Source organism: Thermobia domestica, chromosome 13, assembly GCF_964235325.1.
Source record: "Thermobia domestica chromosome 13, izTheDome1.hap1.1, whole genome shotgun sequence".
In the NCBI taxonomy this organism is placed as follows: Eukaryota; Metazoa; Arthropoda; class Insecta; order Zygentoma; family Lepismatidae; genus Thermobia; species Thermobia domestica.
In genome coordinates this window covers 174,997,731-175,019,704 of record NC_137466.1, presented here as the reverse complement: position 1 = coordinate 175,019,704, position 21,974 = coordinate 174,997,731, and the positions used below count along the sequence as shown (strand labels likewise).

The 21,974-nt window shown below is 37.0% G+C and overlaps 2 protein-coding genes across 5 annotated transcripts in view; one reads left to right on the top strand and one right to left on the bottom strand.

Moving 5' to 3' along the window:
• LOC145668771 (putative ubiquitin carboxyl-terminal hydrolase MINDY-4) overlaps window positions 1–21,974 on the top strand; it is a 174,507-nt gene that overhangs the window by 45,814 nt on the left and 106,719 nt on the right. The window contains exon 1 of one of the 4 annotated variants that reach the window (XM_081736930.1): window positions 5,537–5,759. The exons of the other annotated variants lie outside the window; for them this stretch is intronic. Within the exon in view, the coding sequence (XP_081593056.1) occupies window positions 5,705–5,759 (55 nt within the window). The 5' untranslated portion in view covers window positions 5,537–5,704. Of the gene's footprint in view, window positions 1–5,536; window positions 5,760–21,974 lie in introns of those variants that run through there. 4 annotated transcript variants of the gene reach the window in all.
• Window positions 8,759–15,303, bottom strand: LOC145669074 (uncharacterized). Its single transcript, XM_081737431.1, has 3 exons — window positions 14,723–15,303; window positions 11,143–12,798; window positions 8,759–8,805 (listed from the first exon to the last, which is right to left on the bottom strand). The coding sequence occupies exons 2-3, from the start codon at window positions 12,707–12,709 to the stop codon at window positions 8,759–8,761; spliced, it is 1,614 nt and encodes a 537-aa protein (XP_081593557.1). The 5' UTR covers window positions 12,710–12,798; window positions 14,723–15,303.

The window sequence follows — 21,974 nt, the reverse complement described above, 5'->3', positions numbered from 1 at the left end:
AATAAATAATTGAAATGGTGGAATGATGAAAGTGGGAGGAAACGGGAGAACCTCGAGAAAACTCATCCATACACGGTATTCTCCACCACAAAATTCACTTGACGCGAGCTGGAATCGAACCAAGGACCCCACGCACCGGAGGTGAACACTCTACCACTGAGTCACTGCGGCCCCCTGCACTTGAGATTAGTTAAAAAGATTAAAAAATATCAGTGTTTGAGAAGAAATTGTCTGGTTAGTAAGTATGGTAAAATACAAAAGAGAATGAAAAGAAAAATATAGCAATTGACGAAGGATATTAACGCCAGAACGAATTAGTACTAAATTCAAGTCGGGGCGTTTTTCTTCCCTGAGCTCGCGATGTCCTCTGAGAAAATAAGTAACTTGTACATTTTGCACAAGTGTATAAATAGATTTTAGCACTCCTTTCCCCTCAGATTTTTGTAATACTACTTCACTGACTTGAAAATACTTCTCCAAGAAGAAAAGAAGTCTGAATACAATACGTACTACCCATAATCATCTTTTAGCAGGCCACCGTGTGCTTGGGTTCCCTCGGGGTTCTCCCGTTTCCTCCCACTTTCATCATTCCACCATTTCATTCATCTCTCATCATCACCGTCTCCTTTCGCCTAACCGGCATAACCGTGGGACGCAAAACTTAAAAAAATCATTTCATTTTCTATTAATTCTAAGTCCAACGGGACACGAAGTAAATTCGAATTATTCAAAATTCGAAATATCCAAAAAAAATATATATATATGTTTTTAAAAAACCTAAAATTAAGCGAAGAAAACTATTATATGTATAAAATAAAAATTAGTGTGCAGGGGACTTTACCTTTAAGGCAGCATATTATTTGCATCTCTTCTTTATCATCATATTGTTGACGTTAGAGGTAATATCCCAATATGTTTTCATTGCTTGCACATTAATGTTCTAAAATAACATAACACATTAGTTACATAAATTTCACAGATGCATAGATCCCTTAACTCTCGGTCACTTCTAGAGCTCTCTCGTGGCTATGTGGATAAGGTTCTGCTTTTGGTGTGACAGACTCGGGTTCGGTTCCCGGCGGAAGCTCATGTGGTTCGAATCCCACATTAAGCTGTAAGTCCACGTCTCATATAGCTTCGCTGCTGAACGGGACACTAAAGTTAAATCCAATCCCATCGGACATTTCTATGATTGCGCACAGTGATAATTTTAGGGTGTGGCTGGAGGGTTCTTCCTCAGAGCCAGAAAATTCTCCCCGCCACCATATATCCTATCGTGCTAATGTAGATTTCCAGCTACTACTAATAGTACTACTTTTCACCCCCTAGTCATTGAAGTCCACCCTTCACCCCCGGAGAAAATATAAACTCATTACTGGTTGCGCATCATGAGTTGACATTTTGTCTTCGGATACTTTACCCCACTTCATTTTGTATAGGTCTATTGCGGTTAATGGCTCCCTTATAGAGGTATCCTTAATAGATTGGAATTTCGTTAATGTATTTCTACGTAGATACGTATGTCATAAGTAAGAACACAACTTATTTCGTTTATTTACACACTGGCCTATTAAAATATTACAAATTTCTTCTGTAAATTTTATAACTACAGTAGAGTTCCGATTATCCGAGCTAATGTGGACCAGACCTAACTCGGATAAGCAAAAAGTCGGTTAACACAGATGACAGTATTTATTGTTGTTGTTTATTGATTATTTCTCCTTATTAGGTTATTATTTATTATTACTGTATTTATTATTTTTATTGGACATACGATACAGTACATATAATTATACATACATACATAAATAATGAGCAATAATACAGTAAATAAAATGCAGTTTGATATTGATACGTACATAAGTAAAACACAATAAAAATAAGATACTGTTTAGCATACACATATTTAAAAAAGTATTTCATAGTCTTCTGCTTTATTAAGCAAACTGTCTCGTTTTTGGTCGCTATGTTGCACAGACGTAGCAACGTCATAATGTCAGCTCGTGCCGTGTTATCTTGCTGTTCGACCTAGAACAGTGCCTTCTCAAACTGAAACTCAAGATGCGCAACAATTAAAGCTCGATCGTTTAATTGTGGCAAAGTGGGTGCAATCGTTATCTTTACGCTAGCTTTGTTTGCTGTCTTGCTGAAACAAAAGCCTGCAGATTGCTGCTCGTTGGAACTGGATTAGTTCTTAACTTTTTGTTTGTTTGTTTGGAGTAAGCTCGGATAACACCGAAACTCGGTTATTCGAAACTCGAATAATCGGGACTACACTGTATATGGATCCGTGCAATAATGCATCTGTCGGTACACTGAGCAATTGTGCCATTTATATATGTAACCAGTATAGCAAAAGTCCTGGGCCATAAGGCAACTCCAGTATTAGAGAGCTTCTATTTCAAGTGTGCCCTCGGAAAATATGGGAAACATACTTCAGCTCCACCCCCGCCGCTTTTTTTTTTACGGAGAAGACCTCTTTGCTTTGGGAAAAGATCTGAATGACCTCGGATGTGTTGCCGATTTATTATTCAGTCGTTTGGTTTTGTCGAGTGAAGATTGTAGGCTACTTAGAATGACTAACAAGACAATGCACAGCGAAACCCATAAAATACTTCAATGTGGCAACCCTGTCCGCATGAAATTATAGCAGAATCTCAGCCAGCGCAACTTGTACCTTCTGTTTTAAGGGAGGTACGGAAAAACACACTTCGACAGCAGCGCCAGCAGGGGCACACTTGAAATAGAAAGACAGCAAAGTTATTGAAAATAGGTGTTTTTCAGTCTAATATGATGATTTTTTCTTAATTGCACCAGTTGTTTGGGTTCACATTGGTAAGGCGCCCTATATTAAATAAAAAAGCAACGTTGCCAGTTCAGTAGACAGTCCCCTGGTTACTAATAGTACTGTACTACAGTATAAATTGGGAAATGGATTTGAGATATTCAAGAGTCCCTCACGCACAACAATGTCACGTTCCCCATGTCATTTTAGATTAAAAACCACCATTTCCACCAATCCTCTCTTCCCATTTATTCGCATCTTTACTAATAACGGAGTTACCCTGCGGCTCCGGACTTTTTTCATACACCGGGTATATATATATATATATATATATATATATATATATATATATATATATATATATATAGATAGATAGATAGATAGATAGATAGATAGATAGATATAGTTTTTGCCTGTGCGGCTTGGAGACCAGACGAGTGGACCGAGAGTTATCAAATTTTCGTCACGGGTACCTTGGTCCAGGCCCCAGACCAAGAGGAAGAGTTCTATTTTTTCAAAATTCGAACCAGGGGGTCTCAGGGGGCCGTTTTCCGGACATGTAAAAGTAGTAGAAAATGGCTGATTTTATTTCCTTTCGTTGTTCAGTTTGTTTACATAGATATTTAATCTAACCCATGCAAAGAATGGGTATTTCGGCTGATATATATATATATATATATATATATATATATATATATATATATATATATATATTATAGGGGTTGAACAAAAAATATAAAACGTTTGCAAAAGTTTGAAAATCATACCTAGTATGGTGTGGGGCCTCCTTTTGCGTCCAAAACAGCTTGAATCCGACGTGGAATGGACGTATACAGCTCCTAAATTGTGGTGTGGAATTTTGTACAATTGTTCCTCCAAAACATGCTTCAGTTCCTTAAGGGATGCTGGTGGAGGGTAATGAGACCGAGCACGCCTTTATAACTCAGACCACAATGGCTCAATGATCTTCAGATCTGGTGATTGTGGGACCCAGGGGAGGTGTGATAGCTCCTGGTCATGCTCCTCAAACCATGATTTCACCGTCTTTGCACCGTGTCAGGGTGCCAAATCATCTTGGTAGATGCCATCACCATCAGGGAACAATATTTGGGCCATGTGTAGAATCTGGTCCCCCAAAATGGCTTCATACGCCTTAGCACTCATCATTCCATGCAAGGATATGATGTGACCTGCAGAAAACCACGATATCACTGCTCATACTGTAACAGAACCACCCCCATGCTTTACAGTTGGGAGCAGATAGTCTGTATCATAAGCCTGTGACGGTGTTCTCCATACGTAAACACGACCGGTTGTTGGAAACAAGGTGAAGGTCGATTCATTGGACCACATTACGTATTTCCACTGCTCATGAGTCCACGCCTTGTGGTCCTTGCACCACTGGATACGCCTCTTCGCATTTACTGCTGTGACTAGGGGGTTTGGCGATAGCGGCCCTGCCATGAATTTACATTTTATGAAGTTCCCATCGCACTGTTTTCGTTGAAACCGGGTTCTGTAGGCCGGAATTGAGTTCAGACATAATTTTCATTGCAGTGGTCTTCTTTTTAGCTGCTACAATCCGTTTTAATTCCTTCCGGTCCCTATCTGACAGGATTGTCTTTCGACCACTGTTGTGCTTTGCAGACGTCGTTTGCCCATGAATTGTGTATGTCCTCGTGACATTGGACACAGTGCCTTTTGATACCCCCACAATGTTTGCCACCGTTGCCGCTGAAGCTCTAATGAGACAGGCACCAACAATCATGCCTCTTTGGAAGTCTGTCAGGTCGCCCATTTTACCGCACCCCTTTCACACCACGACACTCACAGGTGAACGGGTTACTGCTGACGGAAGAGGGAGATCCACATGACACATTGAAAACAAAAAACGATCGGCAATCGCAACACGCGTTGTACAGTGGAGACCCAAACTTACGTGTCCTGTATGAAGTGTTTTTAGATATTTTGTCAACCCATATATATATATATATATATATATATATATATATATATATATATATATATATATATGTGTGTGTGTGTGTGTGTGTGTGTGTGTGTTTGTAACCTCATCGATCTGAGATTTATAATAAAGAGTGTTTTTGGCCATGTTAAAGCTCGTAATCCATATCCTACTGTATCTACTCCTGCTTCCTCTTAAGTTATGAAAAGCTTCCAATGGGATTATAATTATCTGGACATGTTTTTGATAATATCTGTAAATTATCCTATTATGTAATATGTCTTAAAGTATCCTATCGTATCAGAGAAATATGTTCCTATAGTTCCTGTAAAGTATCTTCTGTTTCTTTTGTTTAGGATTGAATCCGAGAATTGGAGAATAGGTGGGTTCGTTCTATACTTCATGAGTGATATATACGCTCGTATATATATATATATATATATATATATATATATATATATATATATATATATATATATATATATATATATATATATATATATATAGTATATATTGTATAAACAAAAGAATTTAAGAGTTCTCCGGTTAAAACTGCAAGTTGTGAATAACATAGGTATAAAGCAACACTCAATCAAAAACGAGCAGTCTCAATGGATAGTTTAGTACAATGTACACATACAAAAGAAGTTTATTTGCTTTTAAAGCGAGAACTGTTTGTATAGGCCATCTTGCTTCATTCTGAACGATTAAACAAACTTGCGTCTAAACTATCGTCATAAAACGTGAAGTTTCTCCTAACTTGGCCACATTTCCGGGTGAAATAACGAAAAAAAAAGAAAGAGAAAAAAGCAAATAACAGGATCGAGCGTTGGCGGTTCGTCATCGCGCAAGTATCGATTCTCACCTCAAGTGGTTCAAGTCGCCATGATGAGAAAAGCCCGCTAAGGTGCAACTAGTGAAAACAAGGCGTAGAATAGGAATGAAAACTTGATATGCATCCATTTAATTGGTATAGAGGTGGCTCGTCTTCTCCTACTTCTTCAAACCGTAAGTATTTAGCATCATTAACTGGTAATAACACATGACATATCGTCGTAATGCAGTAGCAACATATGTTTTGTTTCTTTTTCGTTTGAACAGCTTGTTTTTATGTCTGTTTCAAATGTTTCCTTGTTTATTTTAAAGTATTCTGTGAACACTTTATTCCTATCTATATTTGTGTGTTACTATGTTTATTTGCTGTTTTCTAAAAATGCAACAGAATTTTTATGTATAAAAATCAAAGTTTTAAAACATCGCTGGTAAAACAACATCGCAAATTTCGGTCGCCAAGCGTAAAGTTTATTTGTTTACGTTGCGTGTCATGGTTTGCCTTAGCAACTTACATTTATTTGAAAATGATAGAGCTTTTATCTATTTTTTTTTTTTTTTTGTCCAAACGACATTCATGTTGATTGCGCTTTTACCGTGCGCATCCCATAATTTCCTGACGAAATTATTCTCATTATGTCGTATAATGTCCTTTCTTATATTACTGCAAATTGTAGTTTATTTAATTAAGAAACTGTAATATAGAAGAACAATATTGTCTTAATCTTGTAATCATGAGTCTCCAAACTGAAACTGACAGGGAGGACATTGCGACTGACTTTTTACTTATCTCTTCCGAAACGTGATTTGACAAGAAGGAAAGAAAATTTTCTACACTATTTCTAGTCACAAGATATTTTTTCGAAAAAAAAATGTTCAACTGAGATAACATAGGTCCTGCTTTCTTGTTCCCTTCTTAAACCATAACTTAAATCTTTTCGGTACTATAAGAATTGTAGGCAAGAGAAAAACATTTTTTGAGCTTTTTAGGCTAGAGCTGACATATAGGTTCCAAATATTGTCATCGCAAGTTGATCACTTTAAAATTACCTACTCATGGTCTCGGACTAATATGTTCTTATGGTCAATAAGGGATTGTTCTTTTTAAACAAAAGTAGTAGTGGTCCCCGTATGGCCGAATGACTCATCCTCACTCTCTTTTACGACCGGGATTTTTGAACTTCGTTCCCTTTTACGGCTAAGATGAGTGCTTTGGTACCTCGATTCTGATTGGCTGAGAGAAGTCACGTGACGTTAGGCCCCGCCCACGCGGGAAATTCAAACTTTCAGGTCACGTGGTATGACGTCATGAGTCACCCCGCGGGGAAATCCCTCATTCTCTTTTATGACATGGATTTTTGAAATTTGTTCCCTTTTACGGGTAAGATGAGTACTTTGATACCTCATTCTGATTGGTTGACAGCTGTCACGTGATCTTAGACCCTGGGATATTTGAAAATTCGTTCCCTTTTACGGGTAAGATGAATGCTTTGGTACCACGATGCTGATTGGTTGATACCTTAAAGATACCTTTTTGGTACCTTAAAGTTCCCATGGAGGGTTCAGCCTCCTCTTAAATAACCTTTTTGGTATCATGATATTGTACTGAAGTTTACCTTAAATATTATCCTTGTCTTTGACAGATAAGATGATTACCAGCGGGAGGGGGGGGGAATCCTTGTCGCTTGTAGATTTCTTATAACACATTGTTGTGAGTTTAAGCGATTTTTTTTAAACGCTCAGTAAGCGCTTCATTAATGGAAACAGTGTTGCCAGATTTTTTCTTACCTAAACTGCTCCGATTCTTTTCGAAACGGTTCCGGCAGAGTGCAAGAAATTTTAAACTAAAAATTTTTCGAACTAAAAAAATTTCAAAACTAAAAAATTTTAAACAAAAATTTTCAAACAAAAAATTTTCGAACTAAAAATTTTGAAACAAAAAAAAGTTTCAAACAAAAAATTTTCGAACTAAAAATTTTGAAACAAAAAAAAAGTTTCAAACAAAAAATTTTCGAACCCAAAAAAAAATTTCGAACTAAAAAAAAATTGAAACAAAATTTTGTCGAAGTAAAACATTTTTTAAAAACAAAAGTTTCGAACTAAAGATGTAAATCACATCTAAAAAAATTTCAAATCAAACTTTTTATCGAACTAAACTTTTAAAATTTTCGAACTAGAAATTTAAACCAAGTTTAAGAAAAAATCCTAAGAAATGTTTTTTCAGGAATCGAACTCAGGTCTTTCAAACCAAAGATGTGTATGCTAACCGCTTAAATGAATTCGGTTTTAATCGATCTTGGTGGGTTTCGAACCATGATCCTTGAAAAGAATACACTTATACTTTAAGAAAATAAATTGGCAGTGTAACGTGGATTAAGATAAAATGCTGATAGACTTTTTTGTGTGTTCGCACATGTGATTTAAATGCAAGCGTCAGCCGATGTTGTATCGTATTACTTTTGTTTTACTACGAACGTGTCAGCATGATTCATGAAACAACATTTGAATATTTTCAAATCATTTTTTTGAACTAATTAAAAAACCAAATTTTGGACACTAAAAATTCTTTAATTAATTTTTCGAACAAAATCATGTAAACCAAATCTTGGATATATTTTTCACCTTAAATTTTCAAGATTACCATGATTTGAAAACAAGTGTTCAGGGTTTCAAGGAATAATAAAACATATTTTTTTTTCAACTTGTTGTATTTTAACGAAAGGTATGTGCTCTTCTTATACAATTTTATTAACATAATAAATGCAGGATCTAATTAATGAATATTTTGGATGCGTCATCATCTTCGAATCTTGTAGACGTATCCTGTAAAGAAAAAGAAGAAACAATGGATTACTTTATGAATTTCTTTTTTTTTTGAAACAATAAAAACGAGTCAATATTGATAAGAGAGAAATAAAACTTACTCGTAAATGATGGATCTGTTTAGGCTCATCTTCCTCCTCGGGTACGAGATGACACCATTTCATCCACTGATGGTTGTGTTGGTGGTTTATGAACTCTTCTGGGTACTGCATTTTTCTAGGTGTTGCTCCTTTATGGTCAAGGTTCCTCCTTCGGTACGAGATGACTGCATTTTCTTCCACTGATGGTGTTGTTGATGGTTTATGAACTCTTGTGGGTACTTCATTTTTCTTCTTGGTGTTACTGCTTTGTGGTTAAGGAAGGGAAAGAAGAAAAGGAAAAGGAAAAAGGAAATGGCGGCCTTATTGGGTGTTTACAGTTTTTTCTTCTTCATCTTCTTTTTCCAGTTCCATCTTCTGTTTTTTAACGTACCCGTACGGAACCGTATCATAAGAATTGAATTCTTTAAATCGACGTTTTGTGTACTGGATACTGTACATTTTTTCTTCCTTTCGTGTGACGATGGTATGGTCTTTGGTCCTGCATATCTTATGGGGGATAGTGATGGTGACTTGTCCACGGCATTGATTTGTAATCATTTCTTTTAGCGTATTGAAATTTAATTGCTGTCCTGCATTGTAATTTAATGTAAATCCTCTAATTTTGCATATGTAACTGGTGACGTTGGTATCCGGATTGTATATTTCTAGGCTGTAATTTTTTGGTCCTCCACTGACAAATGTCTTGATGTATGCTCGTGGTCCGTAAGACTCCATCTCGTCCGATAAGCATCCCAAGTACGTAGAAGGTTCAATGGTTGGCTCCCCGGGCTTCTCCGTAAATATTACAGAATCCGTGTCGAAATATAAAACACGTTCCTGCAACATTTCCAGGTACTTGTACAGTTCCAGACGTGCCTGACATGTTGTAAATGCACCTAACACGACATTGGTGTTTCGGTTTTGAACAGGCACATGTTCATTGTACTCCCAGAACGCATACAACATCGTATCATTGATGGGTACAATTTGATGGAGTTTAATGTCGGGGGAAGTGAGTTTTTCATAAAATTCTTCCGGCCGGTCAATAATTGTGGTCTGGCTAAAGTTTGATCTTTGGCAAAGCTTTCCCCATAATGAGTTCAAACAAAGCTTAGATAAACTTCTTCGTGCAGGATTATTTTCAATTTTGGACGGATCCAATGCAATACCTTCACGCTCCAGGACGGTTTGTATGAATTTTGATTTGTCTTCTTCGGTCACACAGGAACTAGGCCAGCCAGACGCTTCCATTTTTGATTTCAAAAACGTATTGATGTATTCCGTGAACAAGCCACCTGTTTTCGTGATGGGATCATATTGTTCAATGTCATAATCCCAAATTTCAAAAATTTCCACTGGTTGATATCCTAATTCTATTGCTTTCTGGATTTCATATGATACCCATGTTCCAGTGAGGCATCGCTCCTGATCGTTGTGCGTACACGTTGCTGTAGGGTCTGGGTTCATTTCTTCGGCACACGCAGCACACAGTGGAAAGAGTAGTTTCTTGTTACATCGGTAAGGCAGGAGACCATGATAAAGATGGCGACTTGGTAATATCGACATTTTGATTAGACCATTGACTTTATTTATTGGTGGTATATTTTCATCACCCTGTAGATAAATTCGTGGATGGCCTACAGGGTATTTAGCACACTTATTTACATAAGGATAAAGCGAGACAATATCGAAATATTTTATTACTTCCCCCGCTTTTTCATCGACTTGGTGGTACAATTTCACGCAATTGGTCCTTCCTCCAAAAAAGCTATCTCTTGGATTTAATGGTCTGCGGTTCATGTACGGGTGATTCTTCAGATACGTCGCCATTGCAGGATTTTGTTTTAAGAACTGATTAAATTCGCACTCCCACATTTCATGTACAATGTACCCCAATTCACGCAGTCTTGCATTTTTGCGTTGCGTTCGTTCATAACGGAATTCCATGGTGTCTTCTGGATTGCTGTAGATGGGCTGATTACGGCCTGTAGTAAAACATACTTTACACCCGTGGTAAAAGCAGCCGGCATGCTCGTAGACGTGCTCCTCTAACGTCTCAGGATCTTGGTAGTAACCATCAACATGGAATCCCGCAATAAACACTTCTTTTTGTCGGGCCGCATGTAAGATTTGTTTTTCTTCGGTTTTTTCAATGTAGGCCAGCCATTGCATTGCAGCGATCGATTGGGTACTTCTCCATCGATAGCCATGTGCCGGTAGAATTCCAATGGTGTTGGGTTTAAGGAAATTCCGGCGAAATACTAAATTGGAAGCACTGGCAATCGTGATCGTCTCCAAGAAGGGATTCACTTTGGTTTCTGTTTCAAATGACGTCATAAACGAAACGCATGCTTGTCGCAGTACATTGACATCTTGAATACAATACTTGAGAATTTCTTTCTGAAAATCAAACGTGTCATTACGATGATCGTTGTACCACTGCATGAACTTGTTCCTGTCTTCGACGGCCATTTCATCTGCACCATAATACTTTGTTTCTGGAAGTGATCCAATATACGATTGATTCTCCTTGGTGTTGAAGAAATGCGGGAAGTAGCCTTTGGTTGTGTGTAAATTGAACGCTTTTGACAATTTACTTAATGCCATAGGTAGGAAGTTCAACGAGTCAATGAACGTCAGATTATTCAACGTTAAACTCAGTATCTTGGTCCCATTTAATATGACGTCAGGTCTCCATTGGCATTGTTCTACCATAGCCTTTAGGATGAAATGTCCATCGTATCCCTTAGCGTTGTGCGCGACACAGAAAATCCTATTTATATTGGGACGACGTTCCCGCAAGTACTGGAGAAAATTATAAACTGGATCCTCTCCTTGGAAAATATGCTGGCGCTGACCACACGTACTGCAAGACTGCTGGATATTATCGTTTTCAACACATGCATAACATACTTGTTGTGCAACCAATAAATTTGGAATGTGTACATACGTATTATCGCCAATATTCGTGTCCTGCATAGATTCTATATCATAGAATATCAACAAGGCTTTCTTTGCGTGCATGAGTGAAGGAACACCAGGTTTCAAGCATTGTCGATCAGGAAGCATAAAACATTGATGGGATCCTGGAACAATCTTCTTACAAACATTGCAAAAGATCTCATTGCAATTATGAAGTCGTTGTCCTGTATGCACAAAAGAATATACTCTGTAACATCTAGTACATTGCTTCACCATTTTGCATACAGGTTCCCCTTGATGATATGGAGCATTACGATGATTGTTAAAACATTCTTCGCCGTAAAATTGACGATTGCAGTCGTTGCATAATATCGGTGTTTGAGTCTTGTCGCATAGAGGTCTCTGTAAACATTTGGAGCATGTTACAGGACAATTTTTTACATGTCTGTTACGTTCACTATATTTTTTATGGCACGCCTCACAGTAGAACTTGGTTGCAAAACAAGCAGTTAAGGATTGGATGATGTCAAAATGACCAGCCAAACAAATCAAATTTATGGGAGTGCGATTTTCGTCGTTGGGCCCCTCGTACATGATATCACGGCCTGTGAAACTGGTATACACAGTAATTTTATATTCTTTAAGGTATGCCTGGAATTGTCGTATTTCATTTACACTGGCACCATGATCCAAATTGACTCTTGCATTTGCACATAGCGCATCGACTTCTTGATCCACAACATATTTCGATTGACGCTTATACTGCTTATAACGTTGCACATCTACATTCTTGTATGCCTTCAGACCAATAGCAATAACAATGGCGTACGCCAGGCACCTTGAGTCTTGATTTTGTACACGTACAATCCCTCGTTTGCAACGTAACAATTCTTCATTTTGAAGTACTCCTTGCCGCAAACCACCATAGCCACGTGGAATATCGACACGATGAAAATGCACGGTGAATGGCTCGTGCAGGAGAAATGCATTGTTACTTTGTAACACTCTTTCAAAGGAGGCCCACATCGTTTCCAGTGTCAAGTTTCGGGCTTGGCGAAAACTCACCCAAAATGGTTTATTCGTGTTGCGTGGCGATATTACTGATAAACCAACCATCGCCTCATCGTCGACATTGGCTAACAAATGGTCCAGCATTGCTTGGAAACTGTTATGTACATACTGTATGATATCGGTTCCTACGGGCGGTGCGTTGAATTGAACTTCGAGCATTCTGCCCTCGATGTTAAATCGTCTATAATGACGCGTGATTTCATTGCGAACAGTAAAACCCGATTCGGCCATGGTTAATGAAAGGAGAAAACAAACAAACAGGTACAATTACGGTAAAACAAATATGTAATGGGAAAAAGGAATTGAGCAGCGTGAATTTACTACAAAAGAAAAGAAGAAAGAAAAATCTTAATCACCTGATAAACAGGAAATCATAACGTTTATGATAAATTCTTAACTAAACAATTCATGTAAAGGTCCTGAGTTTGATTCCTGGCGGTGACGTTCAGAATCTCATTATGAAAGCATATGTACTAGAAATCAAAGTTTTTTTAAAAAATAATTATGTTACTGAAATGAGTGTTTTATTGCTGTCAAACTCGAGAGCACTACATCGGCATTTAACTGACCTACCATTCTATAGTGATAAAAAGAATGCATGAAATGAATGAATGTTTCATCAGTGCTGAGATGTGACAAAGCACGCGTCAGCATTTTTTTTTTTTCACTCACAACGACCTTTAAATGATGCGTTTGCAAGTTGAAGAGATTCATCGAGCATTAACGATACACATACGTAATTGTCGAAACAAAATCTGTATAGCGTATTTTTTTATTATTATTGTGACTAAGCGGTTAGCGTACATGGTTCGGACGTGGAAGGTCCTGGTTCAAGCCTCGGTGGGTTTGCTTTCCACGTCAGGGGCATGTCAAGCCTTTTCTGTAATTTAATATTCTCACGCGTTATCATACATTCTTTTCAAAACTAAGCTAAATGGTTGACGTACACCTCATAATACATAAACGTACATAAATCGTCTATAATGTCGAGTGATTTCTTTGCGAACAGTAAAACCCGATTCGGCCATGATTAAAAAATGAAAACAACAAACAGGTACGGTAAAACAAATATGTAATGGGAAAAAAGGAATTGAGCAGTGTGAATTTGAGTTGATTTTTTGATTTTTAGTTTAGCGTCCCTTTCAGCAGCGAGGCTATATGAGACGTGGACCTACTGATTAACGTGGAATCCGAACCACATGAGCTCCCGCCGGGAATCGAACCCTGGTCTCCCACGCCAAAGGTACGTATGCTAACCGCTTAGCCCAGGAAATCATAACATTCATGATAAATAATTAACTAAGCAATTCATGTAAAGGTCCTGAGTTTGATTCCCCTGGCGGTGACGTTCAGAATCTCATTATGAAAGCACATGTACTAGAAATCAAAGTTTTTTTAAAAATAATTATGTTACTGAAATGTGTGTTTTATTGCTGTAGCATGTAACTGACCTACCATTCTATAGTGATAAAAAAGAATGCATGAATGAATGAATGTTTCAACAGTACTGAGATGTGATAAAGTACGCGTAAGCATTTTTTCTACTCACAACGACCTTTAAATGATGCGTTTGCAAGTTGAAGAGATTCACCAACCGTTAACGTAACACATACGTAATTGTCAAAACAAAATCTGTATAGCGTAAATCTTTTTAACCACATATTCATGCACTCGTGGCTAAGTGGTTAGCGTACATGCTTCTAACGTGGAAGGTCCTGGTTCAATCCTCGGTGGGTTTGCTTTCCCACATCGGATCGCTGTCAAGTCTTTTCTGAAATTTAATATTCTCATGCGTTATCATACATTCTTTTCAAAACTAAGCTAAATGGTTGACGTACACGCCTCTGGCCTTGGTTCAATCCCGGGGTGGTTGCTCGAATATCACGTTAAGCTGAAGGGGTCGCTAATGCTTTTAAAGGGAATCGAACCATATTATTCTCAGACATAGTTTCTAAAATTTTCTAATGCATTCTTTTCAAAACTAAGCGCACACATTTTTCTGGCCATGGTTCAATTCCCGACGGGAGTTCACATTCAACATTAAGCTGAAGGGACGCTAAACCATATCATTTATCGTGCTTACTTTTAATGTGTGGAGGTTCCTGATTCGTACTCCCACTTTCCCATTCCACTAATTTCTTCATAGTCTAAATATTTCGTACTAAAAGTAAAACAGTGTATTCGTGATCCGCCCACAAATGATTTTCGAATCTTGGGTGACAAATAAAATCTCACTGAACTTACCTCAATTCAATGAATAAAAAGTCGGTGCAATGAAGCTTAAATGAAAACACTTTTAAAAGGAGATCTTCTTCACTCGCTAGTTGAGAGCGATGTAGGATTTGAAAAATGAAATTTAGATTTTTATTTAGGTCGCTGCGAAAACGATGTCACCGTCAGCCAATCAGAAACGAGGAAATTTATAAAATGACATCACAACGAACCAATCAAAACGCTCGCTGCTTTTGTCATGAATCACGAACCAAAACGATGTGTAACAATCGATCGTGACGTCATTCACGTTTCTCAATAGTTACAACATCTAGTATCGCAATTTCGATGCCAATTCCCTTCTGCCAGGATCATGTCACTACATGTCGTAACTGTGACGACATTTCATTTTCCTCATATTCCACACGTGAATGTCAATGTTTGCTTTTTTTCCATGAATCATGCTGACACGTTCGTAGTAAAACAAAAGTAATGCGATCCGCTGACGTTTGCATTTTTCAATCATATGTGCTTCTATGTCGTCACACAAAGAAGTCTATCAGCATTTTATTTTAATCCACGAACGGAAGCGTTACACTGTCAGATTTATTTTCTTAAAGTGTATGTGTATCCTTTTCAAGGACCATGGTTCGAAACCCACCAAGCATGATTAAATCCGAATTCATTCATAGCTAAGCGGTTAGCATACACATCTTTGGTTTGAAAGACCTGAGTTCGATTCCTGGAGAAACATTTCTTAGGATTTTTCTAAAACTTGTTTCAATTTCTAGTTCGAAAATTTTAAAAGTTTAGTTCGATAAAAAGTTTGATTTGCGAAGCGTTACACTGTCAGATTTATTTTCTTAAAGTATATGTGTATCCTTTTCAAGGACCATGGTTCGAAACCCACCAAGATCGATTAAAACCGAATTCATTTAAGCGGTTAGCATACACATCTTTGGTTTGAAAGACCTGAGTTCGATTCCTGGAGAAACATTTCTTAGGATTTTTCTAAAACTTGGTTTAAATTTCTAGTTCGAAAATTTTAAAAGTTTAGTTCGATAAAAAGTTTGATTTGAAAATTTTTAGATGTGATTTACATCTTTAGTTCGAAACTTTTGTTTTTAAAAAATGTTTTAGTTCGACAAAATTTTGTTTCAATTTTTTTAGTTCGAAATTTTTTTTGGGTTCGAAAATCTTTTGTTTGAAACTTTTTTTTGTTTCAAAATTTTTTAGTTCGAAAATTTTTTTGTTTGAAAATTTTTTTAGTTTTGAAATTTTTTAGTTCGAAAAATTTTTTCGTTTAAAATTTCTTGCACTCTGCGGAACCGTTTCGAAAAGAATCGGAGCAGTTTAGGTAAAAAATCTGGCAACACTGTTTCCATTAATGAAGCGCTTACTGAGCAATAAATCGCTTAAACTCACAACAATGTGTTATAAGAAATCTACAAGCAACACCCCTCTTTCACCATTGTTACTTCCAGAGACATAGGCTACTAATTCAAGGACAGGATCTCCATCAAGGTAAGAATCATCTTATCTGTCAAAGAGAGAACGATAATATTTAATGTAAACTTCAGTACAATATCATACCATAAAAGGGTTATTTAAGGAGGAGGTTGAACCCTTCATGGGAACTTTAAGGATAACCATTAAAAAAAAAATCCAGGTCTAGGGTGATCACCGACATATTGCTCTATATTTCACTCATGGGGTGTGTGGGGGGTCTAAGATCATGTGACCTCTGTCGGCCAATCAGAATCGAGGTACCAAAGCACTCATCTTACTCGTAAAAAGGGAACAAATTTCAAAAGTCACAGGGGCTTAAGATCACGTGACCTCTATCAACCAATCAAATTCAAGGTACCAAACCACTCATCTTACCCATAAAAGGGAACGAATTTTAAAAAATCCCTGAGCCTAAGATCACGTGACCTCTGTCAGCCAATCATAAACACTCATCTTACCCGTAAAAGGGAACGAATTTCAAATATCGCAGGGTCTAAGATCACGTGACAGCTATCAACCAATCAGAATCACACATCTTACCCGTAAAAGGGAACAAATTTCAAAAATCCAGGGTGAGGTCGGGGTGACTCATGACGTCATACCACGTGACCTGAAAGTTTGAATTTCCCGCGTGGGCGGGGCCTAACGTCACGTGACTTCTCTCAGCCAATCAGAATCGAGGTACCAAAGCACTCATCTTAGCCGTAAAAGGGAACGAAGTTCAAAAATCCCGGTCGTAAAAGAGAGTGAGGATGAGTCATTCGGCCATACGGGGACCACTACTACAAATAAGCATAAGCAGTTCTTTCTATGATAAGATTTTTATACTTTTTTTTTATTTATCTCAATGGATAGTGTTAGCAGTTATAATATTTGTTTATGCCAATAGTAGTGTATGATAAATCCTTAATTAGCTGGTAAAAGTAATACAGAATGAGAGAAGGAGTAGCCATTTACATTTATATTAATTGTTATTTAAGCTCATTTAAGGAGTTCTTTTATCTGTAGCTTCCAACTCATGAAAATTAATACACTTTAATTGATCCAGTACAATGGTAGGATAGGTTAAAGAAATGGGACCTATATGCCCTTTGGTTGTGAAGGCGTGAACACAAGGCTTTTCATAATGCTCCCTACCACTTGACAGTAAATAAGGGAAAATTCGAGAATTCGAGAGTAAGCAATTTGATATTAACTAATGCTATTAAAATAACAATTAACCCTGAAAATAAGACTTAACCAGAAAATAAGCCCTGGCGTAATATTCTAGATCGCCTATAATATTAACCTTACTCCTAAAATATGTCCAGTAGTTGCGGAAATCCTATAGGGTTACTTTACACACAGTAAATGTAAGCATATATTTGCATTTGTGTAAAGAGATACACCCTGGTGTGTCTTTTAAGGCAAATATATGTGAGTTCCGGTCTTATTTTCCAGGAAACATGGAATTTTGCGTTGACCTTTAAACATTATAATAGCTAATCAAGATTTTCTTTTCTTTCTTTTTTCTTATTTTTTCTTTTTTCTATAAATAAGAAACAAGAAATGTAAAGAATTAGTAGGTCAGAGGAAACGAATGTATATATATATATATATATATATATATATATATATATATATATATATATATATATATATATATATATATATATATATATTGACATATATGTATGTATATGTATACATACATATACATACATTGTCAGTATACATACATGTATGTATACTGACAATGGAAACTCAAAGTTCCAAAAGTGGTGGACAAACACCATGTGCGTGGGTTTTCTCGGGGTTCTCCCGTTTCCTCTCACTTTCTTCATTCCACCATTTTCATTCATTACTCATCATCGCCGTCTCCTTTAGCCTAACCGGCATAATCGTGGGACGTAAAACTCAAAAATTTCATTTTCATTTTTCAAAGTTCCAAAAGTAATATTTTCGGTTCCAGACATTATCTATGGCTTCTAGGTAAAGAAAAACTGGTGTATAATTCACATTATATATGTATTAATGTATATATGTATGTATTGAATGAAATAAAATGTGAATTATACACAAGCTTTTTTTTCTTTTTTTTTTCTTTTTTTTTCTTTTTTTTTCTTTTTTTTTTTTTTTTTACCTAGAAGCCATAGATAATGTTCGGTGTTTGGAACCGAAAATATTACTTTTGGAACATTGAGTTTCCATTGTCAGTGAAAGTGACAAAATTATTTGACTTATCCATTGTATGGATGTGGAAGTTTGGCGCGCAAAGAATAACAGATCTGAGGATATTCGAAAAATAAAGTTTTGGGAAAAAGAATATTCGGTTCTAAAAGAGAGGAATTAGCGGATGGCTGCAGAAAGTGAAACAATACTGAACTTTACATGAAAAACAGGTTACCAAATATCTTACGAAAAAATAAGTTGTGACAGTTAAGGTAGACTCTATACGAGAGACGCTGCTCGCATAAAATATACGCGTGATGTGTATAGCGTCCTACTTGCAAAACCGAAGGAAAAAACATTTGGGTAGACCAACAAATTGGAAGAATGGTGTAAAGAATTTCTTTCTTTTCTTTTTTCTTTTCTTTTTTCTTTCTTTCTTTCTTTTTTCTTTTTTTTTTTTAGGAAGATCGGTAGTTGCAGCCCAGATTGGATGGTATCGGTACAGGATAGGGTGAAATGGCGACGTTTTATCTCTGCGGCATTGAACCTTTAGGCTTTTTATTGATTTTTAGTTGATTTTTTAGTTTAGCGTCCCTTTCAGCAGCGAGGCTATATGAGACGTGGACCTACTGATTAACGTGGAATCCGAACCACAGGAGCTCCCGCCGGGAATCGAACCCGGGTCTCCCACGCCAAAGGCGCGTACGCTAACCGCTTAGCCACGGAGGAGCTCCTTTAGGCTTTTTAATCCATAGGGTTAATTACTTTAATAATTGAAATGAACTCTTTCAGTTTTGTGTCCATTGATTACGCCCTTGTAGGCTGAAGGGAATGGATGATTAATGAAAGGAAATGATAGTGAATAATTTGGTGAAGTGGAAATGTAGGAGAAACCGGAATAACTGTAAGAAAACACGGACACAATGTTGTCTACCACAAACTTACATGGCCTGGAATTGAACCAGCGGGGATTAGCTTCACGCGTTAGCCAAATTCTTATTACAACGCTAAAAACGCCTCTGAATAGATCCCCCTATGTATGTCTATATCGATGAGGCCCAGAAAATCTGGTTTGAGAAATCATATACAATTAGTTTACTCTTTACAAACATCTGTTTTTCGCAATTGTGTCATGGCTGTTCAAAAATTTTATGAAGGGAAAATTTAGTCATTTCTTGTGAAATATTTGGATAACAATTCTTGTCGTCCAAAATAGGCACAGGTAAACTGTTAAATGTTTGTCAAGTTAATGGGGACATTTTCGAAAATTTATCCATAAATTCATTTGCATACTTCACTTTGACTTTCTATTAACAAAACATTTTTTTTTAAAAAAACTATAGATTAATTTTATTTCGTAATTATTTTGTACACGATACTAGGATACAACAAACTTGATTGAATTTATTGGCTCAGAATAGCATCCAATGGAGAGTTTTTGACTGCGGCGATTAAACCTGCAGTGTCTTAAATAATAGAGTTAACTAAAGTTAGTCATCTTCTATAACTATGAATTTGCGCTTTATTAGAACCACAGGCTCTAAATTGTGCTCGTGGAACCCCAGTTCTCGCGAAGAGACTGAAAGGGATAAATAAAGTACTGTAAATGTGGCAGTATTTCATTTACATTTCGGAACGAAATTTTCTCCTGAGAAGTATGCCGCTGCTAAGAAAGTTCCGGAGCCGCTCTGTTGTGAAATTTAAGCTATACTGTTCAGTTAAATCGACAAGTGCAATGCGATAAAATGTGATTTTATTTTGTTTCAGACTGTATTTGCTACAAATCGTGTTGCCATGTTTTCAGATATTTATCTAGTCCTCGCTTACACAGGTTTTTATATATTAATACAGACCAAGTAGTTTGTTTCCAGGTGGACTATTGGATTTACTTCTGAACTATTTTTAAAAACGCAGTATCGATCAGACGCCAGTTACTGTCGTGATCGTGACTATATTGTTTCATGTATTAAGTAGTAGCATTTGAGACGTTTGTATATATATATATGTAGATATAGATAGATAGATAAAGTTATAGATATAGGTAATACTCGTTTTGCGACGCTAGCTGAAATTTCTCGCCGGATATATACGAGGTGCATCCACAAATTAAAAATTCAAAAGGGAAAAAAGATCCGGCATTGTTGGATACTGAGTCGATCGTGAGTTTTGATGGACATCGCATCCATGAGTTTTCTTGTGGTTCTCCCATTTCCTTCCACATTCCTATTCCACCAGTTCTTTCATATTTATTCGTCTTTTGTAGCATAAAGATCATGAGATGTAAAAGTATACATTTAATTTTTCCTTTCCAGCGCAGTTGGTAAATCATTTATTAACACTCAACAGATTCGTACTCCCAGATCATAAAAGTTTACTGGTAGTTCCTTGCCAAGGCATATTCTTGAATTAGGACAAGAGTCTCCTTCACTCTTTCCCTCAGTTTCCAAAATGGATATGTTAAATTAATTAGGCTCCATGTAATATGGATTCCTGTCACCATGGCATGGCGCGTCCTCAGGTTGCGGATCGAGAAAAAGGCCCCTAGATATAGATGTTGGCTGCGAATATATTAAATAAGCAGTCGCGCACAGACAAAGGGTGGTCCTCGAGCTTGGGGGTTTGGTACGAGGCTTACAACCTCATCCTGTGAAAGAAGACACTTTTCAGAAACATTCACAGGAAACTCGGACCTTGGATCAGAACTGATAACTTGGCACAACCCCAGCAAAGTAAAATGGACATGAGATTTGGAACATGGAATATAAGACGTCTTTATAGAGCAGGTGCGTTAAAATCTGTAACGAATGAGTTACAGAAATATGGGGTGGACCTAGTAGGGTTTCAGGAAGTTAGATTTGAAGGAAAATGAACAGTTGAGTCCGCAAATTTTACGTTCTTTTTCGATGATGAAAATAAAATAAGGAAATAACAATTAATTTAAATTAATTGTTCACGCCTCTAAATCCCTCAGCTTGAACGTATCATCCGTCTTTCATTTCGTAAATATAGAGCTTTAATCTAAGTAAGAAAAATAAAGATAAAACCAAAATCGAAGTAACCCTTTGGCCAATGGAACCCAAAGATTTAATGACACATTTACAAAACCTCTCCAGTGATTTCTGTCTTTACCGACTGGATCCAATTTCTATTTTCAACCACTATTTCTGCGAGATCTATCTTAATATTGTCCTCCCAGATCTTCCTAACGTTCTTTATCCGGTTAGATTTTCAGTATAAATTTTGAAACCTCTCTTACTTTCTTCCAATGTGGCTTTATGATCTGCCAACCTGAGCCTTCTAAGGTAAACTACAAATTCTATATTTATTGATGCTCAAACCTTGTATGGTCAACATAACGTTTGCTGGTCTGCAACCAACATAACTTCTCAAACGTTTGGGTTGTATATACAACAGGCGCTGGATAATTATTTCTAAATATAGCCCAGTCATTTTAGGTTTGAACCTTGCGAAAAATAATCTAAAGCTGAAATTTGGCAGATTTGTTCTATTGGATGTCCTGAATAACATATCAAAAATCTCCTAATCTCCCGTGGTCGCTTCCTCGAATCCCAGGCGGTTAAAGTCTGGAGTGCTGGAAAAGCACAAGTTATCACTGGAATAGCTG

Bases quoted from the DNA above. Each gene is read 5' to 3' on its own strand.
- LOC145669074 (XM_081737431.1), bottom strand. From the start codon at position 12,709: ATGGCCGAATCGGGTTTTACTGTTCGCAATGAAATCACGCGTCATTAT. The intron at 8,806-11,142 runs GTTTAACGTTGA...ACACCCAATAAG, and splicing joins AAATGGGACCAAGATACTGA to GCCGCCATTTCCTTTTTCCT.